Source organism: Gordionus sp. m RMFG-2023, chromosome 3 (assembly GCF_954871325.1).
Source record: "Gordionus sp. m RMFG-2023 chromosome 3, tfGorSpeb1-WG-v2, whole genome shotgun sequence".
Classification (NCBI taxonomy): Eukaryota; Metazoa; Nematomorpha; class Gordioida; order Chordodea; family Parachordodidae; genus Gordionus; species Gordionus sp. m RMFG-2023.
Window position 1 is genome coordinate 4,940,981 of NC_088777.1, and position 21,527 is coordinate 4,962,507.

The window sequence follows — 21,527 nt, forward strand, 5'->3', positions numbered from 1 at the left end:
AATCTTAAAAAACAATCATTATTAATGTCAAAATATGATATAAACGAATATATGAATAAAATCTATGATGTAGGATGTTTATACAAGTTTCAAATATTATTAATTAAATAAATGTAAAGAAGTGTTGCTTAATATATCAATGTTACAGATGAAAATTATTTTAAAGACCAGGAGATTTCTTGGAAGACTTCAGTCTTGAAAAATGGTTACTAAAATTAAAATTTTTTGCACATGTGTACATTATGTTTACTGAATTAGTAATTTTAAATTGAAATTGAAATATCTACAAATTTATCCAACAAAAAATCATAAAACAATATATTTAAATTATAATACATATCAATAATTCAACTTTAAACATGTTTTAAAATAAAATTATAACACTAATAGCATTCATATATAATAAAATTTTATGCAAAGATAAAAATATAACATGGATAGAGTTTATTCAAATATGACAATAGATGTATAGTCCCCCACTCTTGCCCCATTCTTTCTCTTGATCCTAAAACAATGTATGCAAGGTATTATAAACATACCCCATTTTGTTATGTTGTAACTGGATTATTTGTTATAAACACAAGTATACTTTATTAAAATATAACATCTTTTTACTTAGAGAGAATCTTTAATTGGGTCTTTCTATTCTTGTTTGTTCTATTCTCTTGTATTTCTCCAATACAATATCCTTCCCCTGAAGAAAATCGGCCTATGAATTCTTATCTGTATTTCCTTGCTATAACATGGCTAGAGTATTATTCTGTTGTGTATTATGTATCTTTGAAACCAATTTATAAACTTTTTAACTGGACAAATATGACTGTCTCTGACTAAAAATTGGCTCAGATAATTCTATTGTGTTTTATGCCAGTCTCACTGGTAATTTTTATATGATGTTGACTTGTGGTAGTATATATATATATATATTGCTTTAGTTAACACTGGATTTTTTGTTTCTTATTTCATTTTTTTTTTCTTGCAAATCAATCCTTTTATATCTCGTCATTACGCAGTTGTAGTTTACACCAAGATTTACTGGCTGTTATATCATTATGTTAATTCTTGGATATGTTGGGCCATCTATGAGTTCTGTTCATTGATTTCAGCAATGCAATATTTGAAAGGGCACCGTTTAAGAAAATGATACCCTCCACAGCCTATACAAGCTCTAAAAGACTTGTGTACTGGTCTTGCCGTGTAAGTTTATTATTTTTGCTATTTTAACATAATTCCTACTAAATTGACAGATTTCTTTCACATTAGAAGTTGATTGCAGTCTCGCTACTTCCATTCTCGAATTTTCAATTCACGGAGACGTTTCTAAAGCTTTACCAAAAATCATATCATTGGCTAATAAACATAATATAATATCGATATTTGACATGACAGCCCTGCAATGAACCTATTCCGTAGGGAATGATATAGCATATCTCCAAACGAGCTGCTAGATGTTTACAGTCTATGATATTTAAGTACGGATTCATTTTACTCTTGTTTGGATGTCGCAAATTTCTACCTTTCTTTTGAGAATTTATATCAGCTCAACGATTTTCTCTTCTGACGTGAACAAATATCATACATTATTGTATATATTTTGTGTTCTAAGTTTATTAGAACACAAAGATTTTTGTTGCTCGTTTATCATTTTAACGGGTATACATTCTAAACCGATGGGTACACTTATTCTCCCTCTTATAGTGCAGGCAATTTGTATATTCATATTTATCTCCTTGTTTTTTTACGAAGCGCCAATTTCTTATGTTAACACTTATTGCATAAATAATTCAATATTTATGTTAGGATCCCAATTAGAATAAAATCACACTCTCTGATTATGAACCAAGAACGTGAACTCGACTTTGAAAAACATTTTAGACTTGGATCACTGAATTCGCTAAATTAAAATTATATCGACAAATGCTGAAATAGCAGTTTAAAGTTGTTAAGTAGAGCGACAAAATAGTACCGCACCCTACCCACAAGATACTCGAGCTTAACAAGAGATTCATCAATACATAAAATTATCGATGCGACAAGTGCCTGTATAATTATAGATACGACAATAGTGCCTGCTTACAAAATGGATATCCAAATGGATAATCTTGCGGGCCATAACAAATTTAGTAGCCAGGAGCCGAGATGAGTACTTCCCGAAAAAGCAAGTTTTGAAAGATAGAAATGTCTTTTACCGAGAATGGGCATACATAGATTCTCTCCGTAAGAAGAAGAGATAAATTTATCGATCCTGTTTAATCGGAGAACGACGAGCCGCTAACCGCCGTTTTGATTTTTTAAAAAACCTTCGCCCACCTACGATACTATTGGCAGCGGACGTAGGCCAATATATAATTTGTGATTGTTAATTATTTCCGTCTAAAAAAGAAATACTAGTTATACATTCTAAATATTATTTTGTTGGTCATTAAAAAATTTTTAATATAATTTAATTTTGCATCAGGAAAAAGTGACTAAATAATTTACTTTTCACTTATATTTAACTGCTAAATATAAGTTTAAAAAAAAAAATGTCAAGTGATTTGTGTCAGGTGTGCAATTTTTACCATCATTATCTATTTGTAAAATGAAAGCATTTGGTCTGAATCGGAAGTTTTTTAGCTTTCTCGCCCTGGACTTTCAATTTTTTCCTTTTTCAAAAAAATATATTTTAAAAAAATTGACTAAATTTAAATAAATCGGAGCTGGGCCCGGCTTAAAATATACGTTAAAATCATAGGTTTTGAAAGAAAAAAATATTTTCAAAGCATTTTTCTACTAATAAAATTTGCGATTTTCAACCCTGAAAGATTTTTCCATGCATGAAAAAATAATAAAAATATAAAATATTTGGTATTTTTAGAGGTAAAATTTTTTGAATATTTTTTTTTTCAAACTCTAAGCTATCTTAAATCTAAGCTATGCTTAAGATTTTCTATCTATTGTTTTAAGAGAATAAAATATGTTATATCCGCCCCCCCCCTCCTTCTCCACCAATAAAACGTTTATATTTTATATAAAATACAAATCGCGAAACGTCAGAAGTTTATCGTTTTCAGTGAAATAATGGGGAACTATACTCTGATAAAATTTGCATAACAATAATGAAATCTCTTTTGGGAGTAGTAGGTGGGGTGGGGAGGAGGAGAAGACATATCCCTAAAAAAATACCTTATACAACCACGAGGGTGGTTAAAAATATAATTTTAAATTTAAAAAAAAATTATTTTTTTTTAGAAACATTAGAATCGCCAACCGATAAGATTGCTGTAGATGCCGAAACTTCTAGAGGAACATCTCAAGATGAATTTCGGAAATTTTTGTCTAACCATCCAGGTTATACCCATATAATTACTAGATTTTTTGATTGTTTACGTAACATAAATCTCATATTATAAATGATTACAAAATGTGTAAACATTCTGAATTCATATTAGCGCGATCGCGATTTGACAGCTGATCGCTTTTTTAAATCTTTAAAAAAATCTGTCAGCTGTAAAATCGCGATCGCTACCGCGCCACTGTGTATTCAAGGTTATCCCGTTTCGATTCGATCATCATAAATATAAAAAACAATATCAATACCCCCCCCCTCCTATTTTTATCGATTTAAAACTATCATTTTGTTTATAGTTTTTTATATTTATTTTATTTAACGGAATTGATGAAAACAGCTGGGGACGCCATTTTGATTACGCATTATCAGTAATAAAAATTTTAAACGAAGAGGCCAATTTATATTTCCTATATGTCTGACGCAAATTTTGTTAAAGGAATAGCCTGATCATCGAGTTAATAAATAGTAGTTTATTTAACATGAGAATAATTACTATACGGGTTACCAAAATGGCGGTTCCAGCTGATTAGCATTCAACGACGCTTCCAAATGCATTATTATGAATGCATCGTCAGTCTAGGTATTATTATATGTCATCGGTTTTACCCAAAGCTTAAGAAATTGTGTTGTTTAAAAAGACTAAGATTATAAACCAAAATAACATTATGTAAGTCTCAAAGATTTTGCTCATAGTTGGCCAGAAACGCTCGGACATCTATTTGCCAAATATCAATGCTCACATAAATTTATTTTAGCTAAAATTTTATTTCGGGCCATTTTGAAAAATCGACTCAAATCGTAGCTTTTGACGGAGACTAGCGTTTTGAAGGAAATAATTAATTGTTTAAAATTTAAAGCTCGCGTTATTTCACAACTTAAATTAGAGCATATTTTTTTTATTAATATTGATATTTCCTCAATTAATACATAATTTTTTTTTTATAAAATTATATTAAAAAATTATTTTTTTTTTTTTCTTGAATAATTAAAAGATTTTAATAAAAATCAGTAAATTAACATTAAATTAAATTTTTCAAGGAATCGCATTTTGTAATGAACATATTGTGTCATTGAGTAAAATCCTAGATAAAAATATCTGATACATGTTACTGTACAACAAGAGCATTGTTAGTCTTTCAAACCCCCACCCCCACCCCTGACACATTTTTATAGGTGGCATCCACAATGGAGTTTAATGACAGACTTGGCTAGATTGAAGAGTCTGAAAGATATAAGAAATGAAATCTTAATTCAGCTTTGTTGAGAGTATTTTTAGAAAATTTGTATTAATGATTTTTTTTTTGAATAAGCTAATTCCTCCAATTCTCCTTGAATTTATAAATTTTTGTACCCATATTTGTTTTTTTGTTTTTTGAGTCTCATTGAAAGAATAGCTTATTTTGATTTATTAAAAGATTAATATTAAATAAAAAAATATTTTGGTGAAATCTGATTGTTTCTTAATGGAAGTTACCACTTTCAATATATTTTGGCTATTAAATATGCCGCTTTTACTTCTGAAATTTATTATATATATATCATTCAAAATATTTTGATCACCACCACCTTGCAAAATAAAATACCTAATTCTTGTATTATATAACATGCTTCATCAAATTTAGTTCTAATAAGATGCTCCCCTTGATATTGGGGGTCCAATAAATAAGCAGCATTGTGATCACATGTATTTAGATCATTTTTTATCTTTTCAAACATAACTTTAATTTTTTTTTTCTTCAGAAGGAAAAAATATAGAATCATGGCATGATTGTATTATGTATTTTTCCAAATTAAGCATCTCGTTCTTTACGAGGGCCAAAGTACATTTAACCCCTTGCACTTTCAACAATGAGGTAGCTAAAGTTTGGAGTATAGCTAAAAATGTTAAATTTTTCATCCAAAATATTTCTTCATTTAGTATATTATTAATAATTTCTATGGGACAAATATCACATACAGCTTTTTCAACAACTGATGCTTTCAGAGCTTTCTTATATATTTGTATTTGCTCCATACATTTTATTGACGATGCCCATTTTGTTTGGCTAATTGTACTTAATGTACATGGTATACCATGTTGATTTTTATTACGAGAAATACTGCTATTCTTGAAAAATTTAACAATTTTTTATAATTATTGAAATATATGGTAACTGAAGTCGTTCAATCTTTCAAAATTGTGAAAGAATAACTGCAATGTATGCGCTGCACAACCATGACATTGTATATGATTATAAATAGATTCCGACTTAATAATTCTCGAGGCTACTTTCATGTTAGCGGAATTATCATTAACTAATTCATGAATTACATTTTTAAATTCCTGGGAAAATATAATCTGCCATATGATGATTTTCCTCGGTATCAAAAAATTTGTAGATTACTGGAGCAGGCGTCATCACCATAGAATTAATAATACTTTCGTTTCTAATGTTGCTCCAGCCATCTACAATTTATGTGAGAAGCTTTGTCTATTATATCTGCAACTCTCACCTCCATATCTCCTGACGCTTTGTCTAGAAGATATCCAGCCAGCTGCCTTCGCCCGGGTAAAGTGTAAATAGGACATATTTTTTTAAAAAAAAATTCTTGGATGTAGGGATTTTCAGTGATGTGGAAAGGTAAATTACCCGCATATCAACATATTTTTATGACAAACTCCTTTGTTGTTTTTCTCTCTGAAATTATTTATATACTTACTTACCATTTACTTTTATCACCTTATTGTGATTAATTTGGAACCTAAATTTTCGGTTTACCTAAATAAAGCATCCAAATACAAAATCTATATTTTCTCCATCTGAAGAAAAAAATAATTAAAGTTTGAAAAGATAAAAAAAAATGATCTAATATGCATGTGCTCACAATGCTGCCTTTTTTATTTTACCCCCGACATCAAGGAGAGCTTACTAGTACTGAATTTGATGAAGCATGTGATATAATACAAGAATTTGGTATTTTGAAGGTGGTGATAATCAAAATATTTTGAGTGATATAATAAATTTCAGGAGTAAAAGCGGCATATTTAATAGTCAAAATATGCTGAAAGTGGTAGCTTCCATAAGAAGAAATAAGATTTCGGCCTCTAGTTGGTGGTATTCAATTTGTAAACCTTGCCTATTAAGAGCAGTAGCTAGTATTTTACTAACATTTCCTAGATATTCATTCGAAAAACAGAAATCGATTGAAGACTTCTACAACAGGAAAATTGGTAAGAGTATATCCTAACTATTGATTAAATATTAAAGAAAATAATGATATTGAATATGAATCGGAACAAGACTTTGACACGGAGGGCGAAACATTAACTATGGATTGCCCATATTTGACATTTGACCGGTCAAATGCACAACCCTGATTACATTTATATGGAGTTATAATTACATTTAGTGAAAGTTATTGCTGCAAGTATTTATTTTTTTGCGAGTCATTATGAGTATTATTATTTTTTTTGGCAATATTATTTTTAAATAAAAAGATTATTTTTTCCTCGCAATTATTAAAGCCCTCAAAAAAAGGGAAGATTATTATTTTTTATTTTATTTTTTTTTATCATCGCTTTTAAAGGGTAAGAAAACCTCAATGACATATATAATACATAGACTGACGATTCATTCATTAAAAGTGTACATCAATGCAAATCAGCTGGAATCTTGGTTACACTAATCATTATTAAAATTTTAAACGAGAGCCTAATTTATTCCTATATATGATGCAAACTTTATTAAAGAATTACCATATCATCGAGATAATAAGGAAGCAAGTTATCAATTTAATAGTAGTTTTTAACATGAGAATAATTACTATAAGTTTTTCCAAAATGGCGGGTCCAGCTGATTTGCTTTTAACGACGCTTAAAAATGCATTTTAATGAATGAATCTTCAGTCTAGGTATTATATTTGTCATTGGGAAACATATATATTGAATAATAAAACTGTGGAATTGAATATACGTGTTATAACGGAAATAAAAACTGCGAAAGTTATCACCACCCTAAAAGAATAATTATGCCAGTCACTTTTTGACAGGCTTCGGGATTTGTCCGGGTATAGATTTATAAACTTAGAAATAATGTTTTGAAGAAATGAAAAAAATAATTGGAAATATATGCGCAATCGTATAACCTCCATAAATTTCTCATTTATAGGGCTCGGTTATTTTTAATATGAATGATGGGGAATAGGAATTGACCCCAAATAGAATTAGGGAATGTGTTAAGTTGACGCTGCATGTAGTCTATTTGAAGGGTAAAGCGCTATTTTCGCCTGAAAAATATTGACTAAGCCTCGAAATTTCGATACTATATGTCTAGACCTTTGATCCTTCTATGAGCAAAATTTTCAGGCTTGCATAATGATTTATCTGGATAAAACACTGAGTTAGCCGTTTTTAAAAATCGGCTCAAAACGAGCCGTTTAACAACACTAAAGAGCCACAAGATGTGATTAATATATATCCAAAGTGGCGATATTCCGAACTCCCTAAAAGGAATCGTATATATGAACGCGATTTGTGATTTTTTTTTTAAATAACCGATTCTAAGCCACCTCTACGTAACGCCTAAAATTATGATCAGCTGTTACCTTAAAAATTATTGGTGTCTTTTTTATCCAATATTAGATTTGCCCGAGAATAGGCCCAACGAATACGTTAAAAGTCTAGTTTTGACCAAATTCCACCACGATGAGATAAACCTCGTCAATTCTCTCAAGGCTACCTTGTCCGAAATGTATAGTGAGAAGGGGATCAAAGAAAGTTTTTTTTTAAAAAAAATTTTATTTTGTTGCTATAAGAAGAAAGTGGGACAGAAAGTAAGAATAAAAGAAAGAACGAAGAAAAGAAAAAAACGAAAGAAATTTAAATATATATATTTTTTTGAATTAAGCATCTCAAAAAACGACCAAGAAAATAGCCAGTTCAACGCCCATCCCAAATCAAACAGGTTTGAAATGTACATTTTTCATTTTCAAAATATTATTTAAATTATTAATTACTTATCTTATATCGCCATGCCGGGTAAATTTGGCATCCAGATATAACGTTCTCCGGAAAAATACTAATAAACGTTTTTTAAAGGTTCAAAATCCCATTTAAAGAACTCATATAAAATGGAATAGCGAATTATGTAGGAAAATAACTATTATAAAAATTATTTAATTTAACCAGGAATGTGGCCTAATTATATTTAATTTGTATTTTTATAAAATGGTAATTTAATTTAATTTAGAAGATTATGTTAAAAAATTTAAGAAAGATATTTTGAATCGCAAAAAAAAATGTCATTCATTTTATTCTGTGGGCCAATTGGGGCAATAAAATATTTAAATATTTCGATTAATTAATGCGCAAGCGCAAATAATGCATTTCAAATGGCCTCGTGCAAATTGGTAAAATTAGCGTTTGACGTTAGCCACCATTTAAAAAAAACGCAAATAGGTTTTGGTTTTTCGTGACCTTTTTTTTTATTCTTCGCCTTGTAATATTATATAAAAATCTAATATAAATGATTTAACTTCAATCCTGAAAAAGGAATATTTAGAAATTAAAGAAATAAGAACGCAGACGATAATATAATTTTCAAATAAACAATGGATGCCCGTTACGTTTTTTAGTTTAAAAATTACGGCAAAACTTAAACGCTGAATTTGTGCGCACTATGAACGCTTTTTATTATTTTAACGACATTATCCTTTCATTAAAGGAGTCGACTAACTTAGATTATTTGCTACGGTCTAACCCCTGCTTTTAACTAATGTGAATCATAGTTATAATTGCATTGGATTTTATGAATTTTCCTTTTTTTTGCCTTCCTCGAGGAAATTTAAAAATTATATTAAAAACAAATATTAAATGAATCTATTTTATTTTTATTATTTAAAAAAAAACAAATGGATTTAAGCATCGAACATATGCACCATAGACCCTATTTTTAACGGCCATCGATACAAAAAATACAGTTACAAAGATGGGGCCACCTTTTACAGATGCCAAAACTTCCGATGCTCGGGCAGGGGTATATTGATCGGAGACACATTTACTAACACTAAAGGACACGATAACTTCTGTACCAATGAATCTGGTAATTGTTAAATCACATCTGGGATTTGTATAAAAAAAATACTTGCCCCAAGTTTTAAATTTATTTTTAGAGCTGTTAATTAATTAAAAAATTGTAATTAACTCCTAATTACAATTACTTAAAATTATAATTAATTACAATTACTTAGTGTTGTTAAACGGCTCGTTTGCCTATTTTTAAAAACGGCTAACTCAATACTTCACTTAGAAAAATATTACGCAAGCCTGAAGATTTTGCTCATAGAAGGAACAAAGGTCTATATATATATTATCGAAATCTCAAGGCCTAGGCTAGATTTTTCTGGCTAAAATATTGAGTTAGCCGTTTTTAAAAATCGGCTCAAAACGAGCCGTTTAACAACACTACAATTACTTACCAATTTTTTTAAAATATCTATACTAAAAACGGTACTTGTTGATTAGAGTTAGATATATGTATTTTCGTATTCTTTGCTAGGCTACTGCTACTAAATTACAAAAAATTGTAAATATGGGGCACGTTTTTTTTTCTTCCTGGAAGGTCAAGATAGATATATTATTAAATTGATTATTGAAAACGATCAATCTAATTTATTCGACCAATATTATACGAGCTATAAGTTGGGGTGCCCTACTGTCTAACACTATTTAATGGTTTATCGAGGTATCCTTGCTCTGGATTTTTTTTTATAATTTAAATTCGATAAAAAAAATTTGAACTCAAACTCCTCGAGGGTTAACTATATTTTCGATGATCAAAATTTCGCCAAAACGGCATTAATATCACAAGTTTACTAAAACAGCTGTCCCCACTCTTAGAAGAACTAATAAAATAATATTAAAAATTAGAAACCGATAAAAAAAAATCTAACCATTGTGAACCCCTATAAACCATATAATTCCACTTGAAAAAAATGTTTTTATTAAAGGAGTTTGCTAATCCTTACATCTTACGATATCACATATTTCATCGATCCATTCATGAATTTTTTTTTATAAATAAAATTATATTTACAGATATGGATCAAGATAGCGATAATACCTTTGCCTCAAGTTTGAGCTTGATTTATTTTATATCCCAATTAATACTTCTTATCGATATTTTGTTATTATAAGACTATAATTTTTTTTTAATATTATGAGTTGACAAAACCTTGTCTAAATATAGTGTATTAGAATTAAAATGGCAATTTTAATATGATTAATTGTATTCAAATATATTGTTAATTGTGTCATGTTTATATTGTGAAGCCATTTTTATATCATTTCCAGGTAAAGAAGTGATATGCATTAAAAAAATATATATTATTTAAAATATATAGGTATCGAATTCGATCCATCAAATCAACAAGAAGATCTTACTTCAATTACAAGTTAATTGCTAAATTTACGATTACACAAAAGAAATAAATTAAAGAAAGAAAGAAAACGTTTATAAAACATTTTCAGAAATTGTCATTTAATTTTTTTTTCCCCAAATAATACCAATATCTATTTTTTTATTAAAAAAAATTGACAGAAATCATTGATTTGGAAGAGAATTGTGATGATAATGTCGAAATCATTCGAACCGGTATAATTGTTAATATAAAATTTTATATTAAATATATCCTTCCTTTTTTCCTTCCTTCCTTCCTTCCTTTCTTTTTTCCTTCCCCTTCCTCCTTCCTTCCTCCCAAGTGGCACACGCCTCAAATAACAAAAAATATTTTACCCATAAAGTTTTAAAAGAATGATGATTAAAAAAAAATAATTATCAAAGTGACAGCTTGTCCAATTCGAGCACCTCTTTTTTATTTGCACGAATTAATCAAAAGGATTATTTATTTTAAAAAAATAAAATAGTTATTCATTTTTTGGCTTTAACCCCCCCCCCTCCCCATTTGATTATTAAGGCTTCCAAGAGGTAAATCGGAATTTGAAACCTCGCAAAAAAAATGAAGACTTAAGAATTGATAGAGAAAATGGAAGCTTAATATAACTAAATTAAATAATGGAACTTGTTAAACCGATACATATGTAAATCCAAGGCCAAAAAATGATGATAACAAAACTTGAACTTATAAATATATTTTTTTAAATTACATTTTATGATTTGTCAATTTTATCATTTTTTTCTCTCTTAAAGATAAACACATGGTAATCGATTGCAAATCGCCGTCATCCATTTTCGAAAGCATGACGCAACCCCTCGAAACACCTGGTTTATTCTTATTTAAAAAAAAAATCTAACTTATATTTTAAGCAACGACTTATTGGATTCGATAAGTTATTGCCATTAAAATGCTTGTTTAAATCGGTCATCAATTTTTTCCAATTATTATAATTAACGAATTCCATATTGTTATAAATCTGCACCCTAAACATTTTCTATGATCTTTATATTTGATTAGCTAGAAATCGTTTTCAATATTTTACCCACGTTTTTAATGAATATTTTTTTATTTTATTTTTTTGAAATTATATTTATTATAGTCCAAACTCAAACCGCGTTTAGACCTCCTATTTTTATCCTGGATCAAAACGACGAGTCCGTTTTCACCCAAGGTTTTATCTTTTCGAAGAATTGCTAGTTATATAACAACTCACCTGCCCCTCGAAATAAACACGATTTATAATAATCTACACCTTTTTCGCGTGAAGGGTTAGAGAGTTGTGAATCATATATTGTCCCCAAAAAATGATAATTTATAAATCGTTAGGAATTTTCTTGCCCGGCCTTCTGCCGGGTTTATCTTAAAAATCATATTTGTTTTTCTTATAATATAAAAGTCCTAGAATTATTGATCAATCTTCGATAATATATAATAAATGTATTTTTTAAATGCTTTATTTTAATTTAGTAGATTATTCTCAATGACTTTATAATAATACTATCCAGAATAATTTCAATAGTAATATAATATCCTTCCAAAAAACATCAAAACTAGAAAAATATAAATATTCTTGGTATTTATTAGATATAAAGTCACTTTTGAGTCTTTTGAACGTATAATCTAAAAAAAAAATTTTGCTTTGGGAGGGGTCCAATAGCGAAAACCCCCTCCGTAGCCACGCCACTGCGCGTATCCCTCTCTTAAGCAATTATATATCTTTTTTTTCAAAAAATAACGTGATCCGTTTTCCGTCCTCAAGATGAACCCTCTTCCAAGACCCCGAAATTTAAGTTGCAGAACGCTAGCGTGTCCTCTTCAAGTTTCCCCTCTCAATCGAAACCAAATAACATAAGCATACACGTATTACCTAAACCGTCGTCATGGTCTGGTCCAAAATACCCTAAAATTATTCTGACCCCCGTAGCCCCCATAAAGCCTCAGCCCCCACAGCCAGCTATCCTGAAGCTCATTAGACCCAAACCTTCAACCACCACTGCCTCCACTCCTACAGAAGCGAAAAACGATTTGTGTGGTATTTATTATATTTTTAGCCTTATTTGGTTAGAATCGGAAAAAGGACTATATTTTAAGAAGCCAGCATGAGACACCCTGAAACTTATGTCTCAATTAGTAAGATCTCGAATTGATTATTTCATTGTTTTTCATAGAAAAACGATTTCAGTTTTATATAAGCTAATATCAATCGATCATTAAAAAATTTTAATAGAAATTTATTCACCTTGCTTTGCTATTGATTTGTCTACGATTCTTGAATGTGCTATAAATACCAGTGACCCGCTGGCCCGAGAACATAGTCCGGGTCTTATTTTGGTTTTTTAAAAATTCTACACGGGTCCTGGGCCGTACCAATAGTTACCTCTGCAGGGCTCCGATAAATATTATAATCTCCCAAAATGTAAATTTGAAAATAAAAAAATAATAAAACGTTCGAGACAGTTGACAGGGCTCTGACCGACTAGAATGTCACTAGGATGCCTCTAATTCTAAACTTATCTTTATTATTTATTTATTTTTAAAACTATTAGTTTCTCCATTTGCGAAAAAAGATAACTCAACAACTGACTTCACGATTATAAGTTCATCGAGTGGCGCTGACAGGCAAACCATTGCTACAAAATGTAAAAATGTTTTACTACTGATATTACAAACTGAAATGTAAGAAATAATTTAATAAATAAATGAAAGAAAGAAAGAAGAAATATTTTTAAAAATAAATATTTACAATATAAACAAAAATACTAGTGTTATTCACGATTCTGTTTGTCTTTCTTTTATATTAGGGTAAGGATTATAAAGCCAGATTTTTTTGTTATAAAAATTATTCAATTTTAGAGGTATATCTTATTTTTGTCTACCTTACTACCTACACAGCTAGGGTTGGCAAATAAAAATCGATTTGATTTAAATCACTATTTATATCATAGAAAAATCGGTGATTTAAATCAATAATTTAAATAAAATTCTATTTATTAAATTTGATAAAAATACTTAATATAAGGGAAAGGCAAAGGACTGAGATTATTTTAGAACTAAATAATTTTTATACGAAAAATTACTAAATTAGTAAAATTTTATTTATTTTGTGTTTTTTCACATAATTAATTGTACAACTCTAATATCAATGTAGAGAGAAATTATTATTTCAAAAAAAAAGGTTATAGTTCAAGGCTGTGAACCCTCCTTCTAAACAAAGGTTTCTGGTTAAGTAAAATATCTCTGAACCCTGTTCGGGTCTAAGGTTTGCAGTCCAGAAATATATACTTATAAAATTTAGTAAAAATAACAGAAACATGAGTTTTTTTAAAAATTTATTTTACTATTTTTAGCAATTACCATAAAAAGAATTTTATTTTAATTAGTATAATACTACAATTTAAAAAAAAATATTCTATTTGTTTTTTTCTTTTCATTTTTACTAGAGAATTTTTACATCTTTTTTTTATGCCTAACTTTTATACCTCATAGCAACTTTTCATGAATAATAATATAAAAAATAGGTTTCCTTAAACGTTTCACATATCTACGAATTTTTGATTTGACAGTCGGCTTTGTATTTGACAAAATATCGTATTAGCTGATGACATATCAATATATATTTTTTTCAATAACCTAACAGATCTCCTGAAACATTAACCTTTTAACTTACAAAGAAATATTAGTGCTAAGGAAAAATAAAAAAAAATGATGTTTTATGATATTTTTAAATCTAAATATGTAATTTCTCTAATTTGAAATATTAGCAATTCAGTTTAAACCATCAAATATTCAAAAAAAAATCAAATCTTGCCAAATCCTACCACACACTTTATCGGGAATGTTACAATGGCATGAACCTTGCTATTTATATTTAAGAAACATAATTTGAATTAAAAGAAAATCACTTAAAAATCTTGACGTTCCACTTTCACAATAAAAGAACGGCCCAAACCCATATGATTAATAATTATAATATAATCGATGTTTCAAACATCAACACGAAAGATTACAATGAAGGTTATACGTACCAAGTTGTTCAATACGCCAAAACCAAGACCTATTACAAATGCGCAACCGTGGGCTGCCCAGCTAGGGCCACTCTGTCCAACGACGTTTTCGATTGCTACAAAGAGCATATACGGGGCTGCCTAATCTCCAGCCTATTAAAAGTAATACTAATTAATAATTCACTTACCACCACCACCCCTCCCCCTTCTTCAATTCTTTAATTTAATTTACTATCTTTAAAGTGTAACTAGGGGGTAGCGGAATTTGATTCCACTTTCTCAACCTAGCATGATCATTTTGCTTCTTGGTTTTTTCGGGTTTAGCAAGATTTTATTTTAACTTTGAACTAGGCGTTTTTTTTTAGATCGGATCAAGCCCTACAGATTTTTAATTTATTTTTTCATAAAAAATTTAAACAGACCCCTTCCAAAAGTTATATAAAGGTTAACAGAATCTGGATAGACCAAAACGGATTTCAGTACAAGAAGAAGTGCAGTTACAAGCACAACATTTACCTCAATTGCAAGAATTTGTCTTGCCCCGCCAGAGCCATCGTGTCCGAGGATGGCATGAGATTCATCAAACTGCATTCTTGTACTAATATGTTGGAGGCAGGTTTTAACCTTAGAATTACTCATAATCATATTTCCCTCTCCCCTAATATTCACTCCTAAAATATCATATCGAGAATTTAATACAATTTTGAATATTCAAATTTATTGCATATTTTTATTTTTTGGGATAAATTTTTAGAAACAGATGATCACTCAAAACATAAGATGTGTAGCCATAACATGGACATAGGTTAGATTTCATATTTCACTGATATATATATATTTTTAAAATGTATTCAATAAAACTTGGTTATATTATAGTTTAGACACGCAAGTTTAACCTTTAAATTCTCTTAAATTTAACAAAGCTATATCTTTCTTTCGCTGTAATAAGTTATCTCAAAAAAAAAACAAGTGAAATTTTTTAAAGTAATAAGTTAAGCTATGGAGAAAGATAATAAAACATGAAAAGTAGTGATTTGCATCGGGCTTAATTTTTCAAGCCCGGTCCAGCCCGAAATTTTTTTATAAAGTTTTGCCTGGCCCGACTTGAATTTATTTAAATATAGAAATTAATTTTTATAATTACTCAAAATAAACGATTAGCCTAACTATGATCGTAAAGTCATTTGATCGTAAATTTGATCCATTTTTTTCTGATTGGTCCATTTTTTTTGATTGGTTTATTTTTTTCAGATTGGTCCATTTTTTTCTGATTGGTCTATTTCTTTCTGATTGGTCTATTTCATCGCGTTAGATTAAAATCATTTAAAAACATTATGCTTAATACTGTAGCTGATAATATAAGACTATTTGTTAAAAGAAGAAATGAATCATTGCAAAGTATGATATATTATATTAAATGTAATTTGATTAAAAAAATTTTTTTTTTAGACAACTCAATAAAATATATCAAATCTAGTAAAGGTAAGGATATTCTCTGCTATAACCTTTATCAATATACCATACATAGAATAGCTGAGCCTACAATATATTACCGCTGCAGAAGGAGAGATTGTAAAGGCAGAGGTAAGTTAGTAGGTAGTATATTTGAAGTGACAAAAAATCATCTAACAGCTGAAGGTATACTTAATACTAAACCTATATAGATTACTTACATTAATTTAGGTAAAGATTCTCAATGTATATCTTGTACAGATCAGAATACTACTATACCAAGTAGATCCAAATATATATGCTTTTATAAAATTGATCCAAAATGATCACAGAAATACTAAATTAAAGAAGGTTCAATGGATGAGCTTATAGAAAACCAATAATAAATATATAACAAAAGGAAAGAATATAAAATAAATAATCTTATTAATCAATATAATTTATAAATTATAGACAAATTTATTAAATAAATGTAATTAATACAGAAAATACAAATTTATAAATATCAAATGATATGACTCAATTATCAATTAATTTTTTTTATAAGTTATATTAAGAAATAGTATAAGTTATATTGAGAAAATGCATAAGAAATATTTCTTAATCATTAAAATTAATCTTTAGTAATCATATTTATAAAGTTCAGTTATATTAAGAAATTGTATATCAAATTTGCTAATTAAATTTTATTCGTGAGCTTTAAAAATATTATAATACATTTCTACATAAAATACCCATAATATAAAATATCATAATATAATTAAAACAATGTCTGATATATTCAAATTGCTTGCATCTGATATAAGAATTGCCTATAATCTGATATAAAAATTGCATATCATCTGATATAAGAATTGCTTGAAATAATTATCTTAAATATTGTTAAGAAATTGATTAGAAGTATCTAATATATTTATGAATAGAAAGTTTCCTGGATAAAAAATGTAAGATGATAATAAAAATTGCTTGCTTGTTTATAAAAAATTGCTTATAGAATAATTACGATTAATAAATGCATATGAGTGAAAAAATCGTATTTTGACCGAAAATGGACCATCTTACGATCAAAGGAGGCCCTCCCAAATAAACGATACTTGTTATGTAGCGTCTACTTTCTATAGATAAAATCGCATATTTTTATTTTATATAAAAAAATTCAAACATAAAATTAATAAATTTAGATATATTTTTAAAAAATTTCTAAGGCCCGACCCGCCCATTAGGCCCAGCCTACTTTTGCAGATCTCTAATGCAAAGTATTATTCCATTCTTACAATAGGGTCCATTTTTAATTTAAAGCAAAAAAAATTAATCATGGAAACTTTACGAGATATGCAAGAGTAAGCAAAAATTAAATATCTTTAAATACCCTCTGCATCAATCGGGCACTTCACTAAGGTTGTCAATATTCAAGTTTGCTAAACTACATAAAGGTTTAATATTGTCAAAAACCTTGATTGACCGTTGCCATTATGACTTTAGAAATTTTTTTATTTTATGACAGGTGAGATGATGCTCATTAAAGATTAGATAGAAGGCGCTCTTATTTTTAAATTATCTATTTTATCATCAATTTTATTTTTTTGGATTAAATTTTGACAGGTTTTTTTTGTTGTTGTAAAAGATTATATTATCTACGAATAATAAAGCTACTAAATCTATCCACGAGGGAGTGAATATCGATGACGATTCTTCCGATGATTCCGTGAGTTCTGCCACTCTCGAAAACGAAATCGGGAAATTTTCCGATTACGACGAACCCACTGAAAGTATTTAAACTTATAATATACATATATATTTTTAAAGCATCTTTGCCCCCCCCCTCCACCCAAAGCCGATATTCGAATATGATGATTTAATAAATTGGCAGAAACTAAGTGTAGGGTTATAAATTAGAGTACTGCAACATTTCGCCCTTTTCCCCTAAATGTTAAAAAATTATTAGATCTGACCTCGTGGCTCGACTTTTCGATGTATTTATTTTGTTTCTCTAATCTGTTTTTCTATAAAAAAAAATTTTATCATTAGGACTGTGTCTATCTTACAATATTTTCCTATAAAACTACATAACCCACCCGATATTAAAATTGATTTTACCACACCATCCATATCTTTGAATCTATGTCAAAAAATGGTTTTTATGACTTTTATTCTTGAAAAAGTTAATTTAAAAAAAAAAAATCTCATTTAAAATATTGGTATATTAAAAATTGGCTCTCAAGACTAAATTTAAAACAGGATTTGTTGTTTCGAAAATTATATTATCGTCTGCCTTCTTATTTCTTTAATTTTCTAAAGATTCCTTCGATTATAAGTGAGTTATTTAATATTACATTTTTGTATAATATTACAAAGCGAAGAATAAAAAAAGTAATGAAAAAGCAACAGAGTTGTTAAAAGATACTTTTTAAATGGATCTAGATACAGATACATCGTCTAAAATAATATCTAGATACAGATACCACATTTTTATATCTAGATACAGGATCTAGATACTTTAACAACTCTGAAAAGCACTATTTGCGTTTTTTTTTAAAATGGTTGCTAACGCCAAACGGTAATTTCACAAATTTGCACGAGGCCATTTGAAAGACATTATTGACGCTTGCAACGTTTTGTTCGCACTATTAGCCATTTTTAAAGATCGGCTCGAAATGAGCCGTTTCGCAACACTACACATAAACCAAAAGACGACGAATATATCGAATCGGTTTTTGAAAATATTGGCCCGACCCTATATTTTTAAAAACCGAAATATCGGTTTATTAATTAATTTATTTTTTTGCGTTAATAGATAATTCGGATAAATTTTACAAAAATAAATATGATTCGAGGAAAATAATTAGGAAAATTAAAGGAAAACTTATCAATTTTTTATCCTGTTACATCAAATGTAAAAAAAAAATGAAATACAGAAGAATATAATTATGTCAGAATTTCGAAGCGTTTTATTTTTCTATCTTTTTTTAAAAAAAATGAGGCTAGCAATAGAAAGATTTTTCTTCGATTTCTGGCCCTTCTCTCTCTAACTCCCGATTATTAAAGAAAAATTTGAATATTTAAAAAAAAAATGGGATTGGGCTCTTAGGCCGTGATTTGGCCTTGCGGGAACTCTATTTTATTTCCGATTTTCTTGATTTTTGAGTATATTTCCTTTATCGACATGCGTAAATTTTAAATACGCCTTTAAAATTTTCATTTTTGAGTAATTAATTAGCTTAATCTTTAAATATTTGATAAGTTAATAGGTAACTAGTAATAAATCTACAATCATCACGTGTTGATTCGTAATAAATAAATTTTTATCATATTACTGAAGGCGAGTTTCTCTTTTTTTTCTAGAAGTACCTACCCTAACCTATTTATCTTCTGAGCTTTTCAGAGGGGGGGGTGGGATTATTTTAATGGAATGCCACCAATCATTCCATTCCGGGTGTTACTACAAACCCTATCCGATAATTTATATTGATTTTTTATTTACCACCTAACTATTAACTTACTTAATATACGCTATTTTTATAAATGATAAATTTTAGACGAACTAATATATATATTTTTTTTTAAAAAATAAAAAATAAATCTTTTACAGATTTTACTTGTGGAGGAGAAATGGATGAAGATAGCAAATTCTCCCTGCTTAAGGATTTAGATATTTTGTCTTGTAAGATTTAAATGATTTTATACAATTTTATTTATTGCAACTCACCCTAAAACAAAAATAACAATGGCAACTTTGAATATCTAAGGGCCACGCATCCAAATGACCGAGAAAAAAAAATATAATTTATAAAACTACCAGCAGGCAAGTATTTAATAACGCGATATACGCCATAATTTTTAATCGTAACACATTTCAAAATTTTCGTAATATTTTCAAAGCTTTTAAATTAGGTTTTTTTTAAAAAAAAGTTTTAAATTTTGCGAAACTTTTGAAAATATGTATATTGGGTATAGCCTAAAAAAAAGAAGAAGAAATCACTGCCTTATTTCTTATTCCTATTTTTCCCATTTGGTGTAATTGTTAATGACTCACATTAGGGACCAGGAATAAAGAGCGTGTTGCGTTCTTGTTGCATTTGGCGTTCCCGTCAAAAAAAAATATGCCAGGTTCTGAAAGCGTTCCTTACAAAGAAAATAATCTAATTCCATTTCTACATAAATATATTCATCAATCCTTTTATAATATATATTATTTATTACATCTATGAGAGTATAAATAATGTTTTTACGCGATGGGGTTTAGTATAAATTTGATCGTCGAATGTCGATAAATATTAATTGGGTAACAAAATTATCCAGAAATATGTATATGTGTTAGCCGCATTGTGTTTTTTTTTCGTCTGCTAAAATATATTTCAAAGCATGTTTAGAATTACCTATCTTATGGAACTTAGACAATTTTGCCATTGGATTAGTCTTGGAATCATTTATAAATTTATATTTAAAAAAAAAATCTATGGAAAAAAAACGAATATAAATTATTTTAAGTTTCAAAAGTTCATGGCAAAGTTGTCTGAAATTCATAGATTAGGTATTCCAAACATGGATGGAATCCATTTCTGGTAATATCCGATTTTTAAATTTAAAAATAACAAACTCGCTTCAAAATATGATTTAAAGTTGAAAAAAAAATAACACATTGCCGCTAACATATATCTTGTTATAAAAGTTTTTTATAAAATTTATTATTGTAAAATTTAATACATTTGTTTGGGTTATTTTGTGAAATTATTTTTTTTTGCCCGGATTAATTTTTTTTTGTAAACCTACGCGTATTTTTTTTTGACTTTGAAATAAAAGACTCAACGTTAGTCTTGAAAAAATTATTAATATTTTTTTCGAAGTTAAGAATTTATATTAAGAAATTCATAATATTCAGAGAGAAGTAATTCAGTGGATCGGCACAACAGCAAAATGTATTATAATATTTAATTTTATAAAAACAAGTTAAAATTATTTTAAATTTTAACTTTTTTAAAAAAAAATGTTTTGTAATTCTTAAATAAAATAAAATCGCACAATAATAAATAATGAAATGATAAAATATTGCCCTGCCATGGCACGGGAATCAAAGAAAGAAAAGAATGAATATTTAATGAATGAGCCGCCATATCTATCATGATTTTCGTTAAGATTATTCCCATTAGCGTCCCATAATCTTTACCCGAGTTCCCAAAATAAATTATAATTTTTTTAGGCTATTACAAAAGTAAATGAGATAGAATATCGAGATGGAGACTTGGTCAGAAATCAGAAGATATAATTACTTTTTTGATTTTTCCAAATTCCATTATTTTAATTTTCTT

General features: G+C 28.4%; 1 protein-coding gene across 3 annotated transcripts in view; it reads left to right on the top strand.

Annotated features, from left to right (window-relative positions):
• The window catches only part of LOC135926041 (uncharacterized), a 28,361-nt gene that overhangs the window by 1,702 nt on the left and 5,132 nt on the right, over nt 1-21,527 (top strand). For 2 of the 3 annotated variants that reach the window (XM_065461694.1, XM_065461695.1), the window contains exons 6-23: nt 3,232-3,330; nt 7,953-8,087; nt 8,218-8,274; nt 9,232-9,411; nt 10,407-10,442; nt 10,712-10,762; nt 10,909-10,962; nt 11,518-11,592; nt 11,865-11,936; nt 12,525-12,797; nt 13,312-13,404; nt 14,768-14,931; nt 15,190-15,385; nt 15,524-15,574; nt 16,219-16,407; nt 16,453-16,503; nt 17,871-17,990; nt 19,811-19,882. In XM_065461694.1, the coding sequence (XP_065317766.1) occupies nt 3,232-3,330; nt 7,953-8,087; nt 8,218-8,274; nt 9,232-9,411; nt 10,407-10,442; nt 10,712-10,762; nt 10,909-10,962; nt 11,518-11,592; nt 11,865-11,936; nt 12,525-12,797; nt 13,312-13,404; nt 14,768-14,931; nt 15,190-15,385; nt 15,524-15,574; nt 16,219-16,407; nt 16,453-16,503; nt 17,871-17,990; nt 19,811-19,882 (1,968 nt within the window). The remainder of the gene's footprint in view (nt 1-3,231; nt 3,331-7,952; nt 8,088-8,217; nt 8,275-9,231; nt 9,412-10,406; nt 10,443-10,711; nt 10,763-10,908; nt 10,963-11,517; nt 11,593-11,864; nt 11,937-12,524; nt 12,798-13,311; nt 13,405-14,767; nt 14,932-15,189; nt 15,386-15,523; nt 15,575-16,218; nt 16,408-16,452; nt 16,504-17,870; nt 17,991-19,810; nt 19,883-21,527) is intronic. The other variant, XM_065461696.1, reaches the window with a different exon arrangement.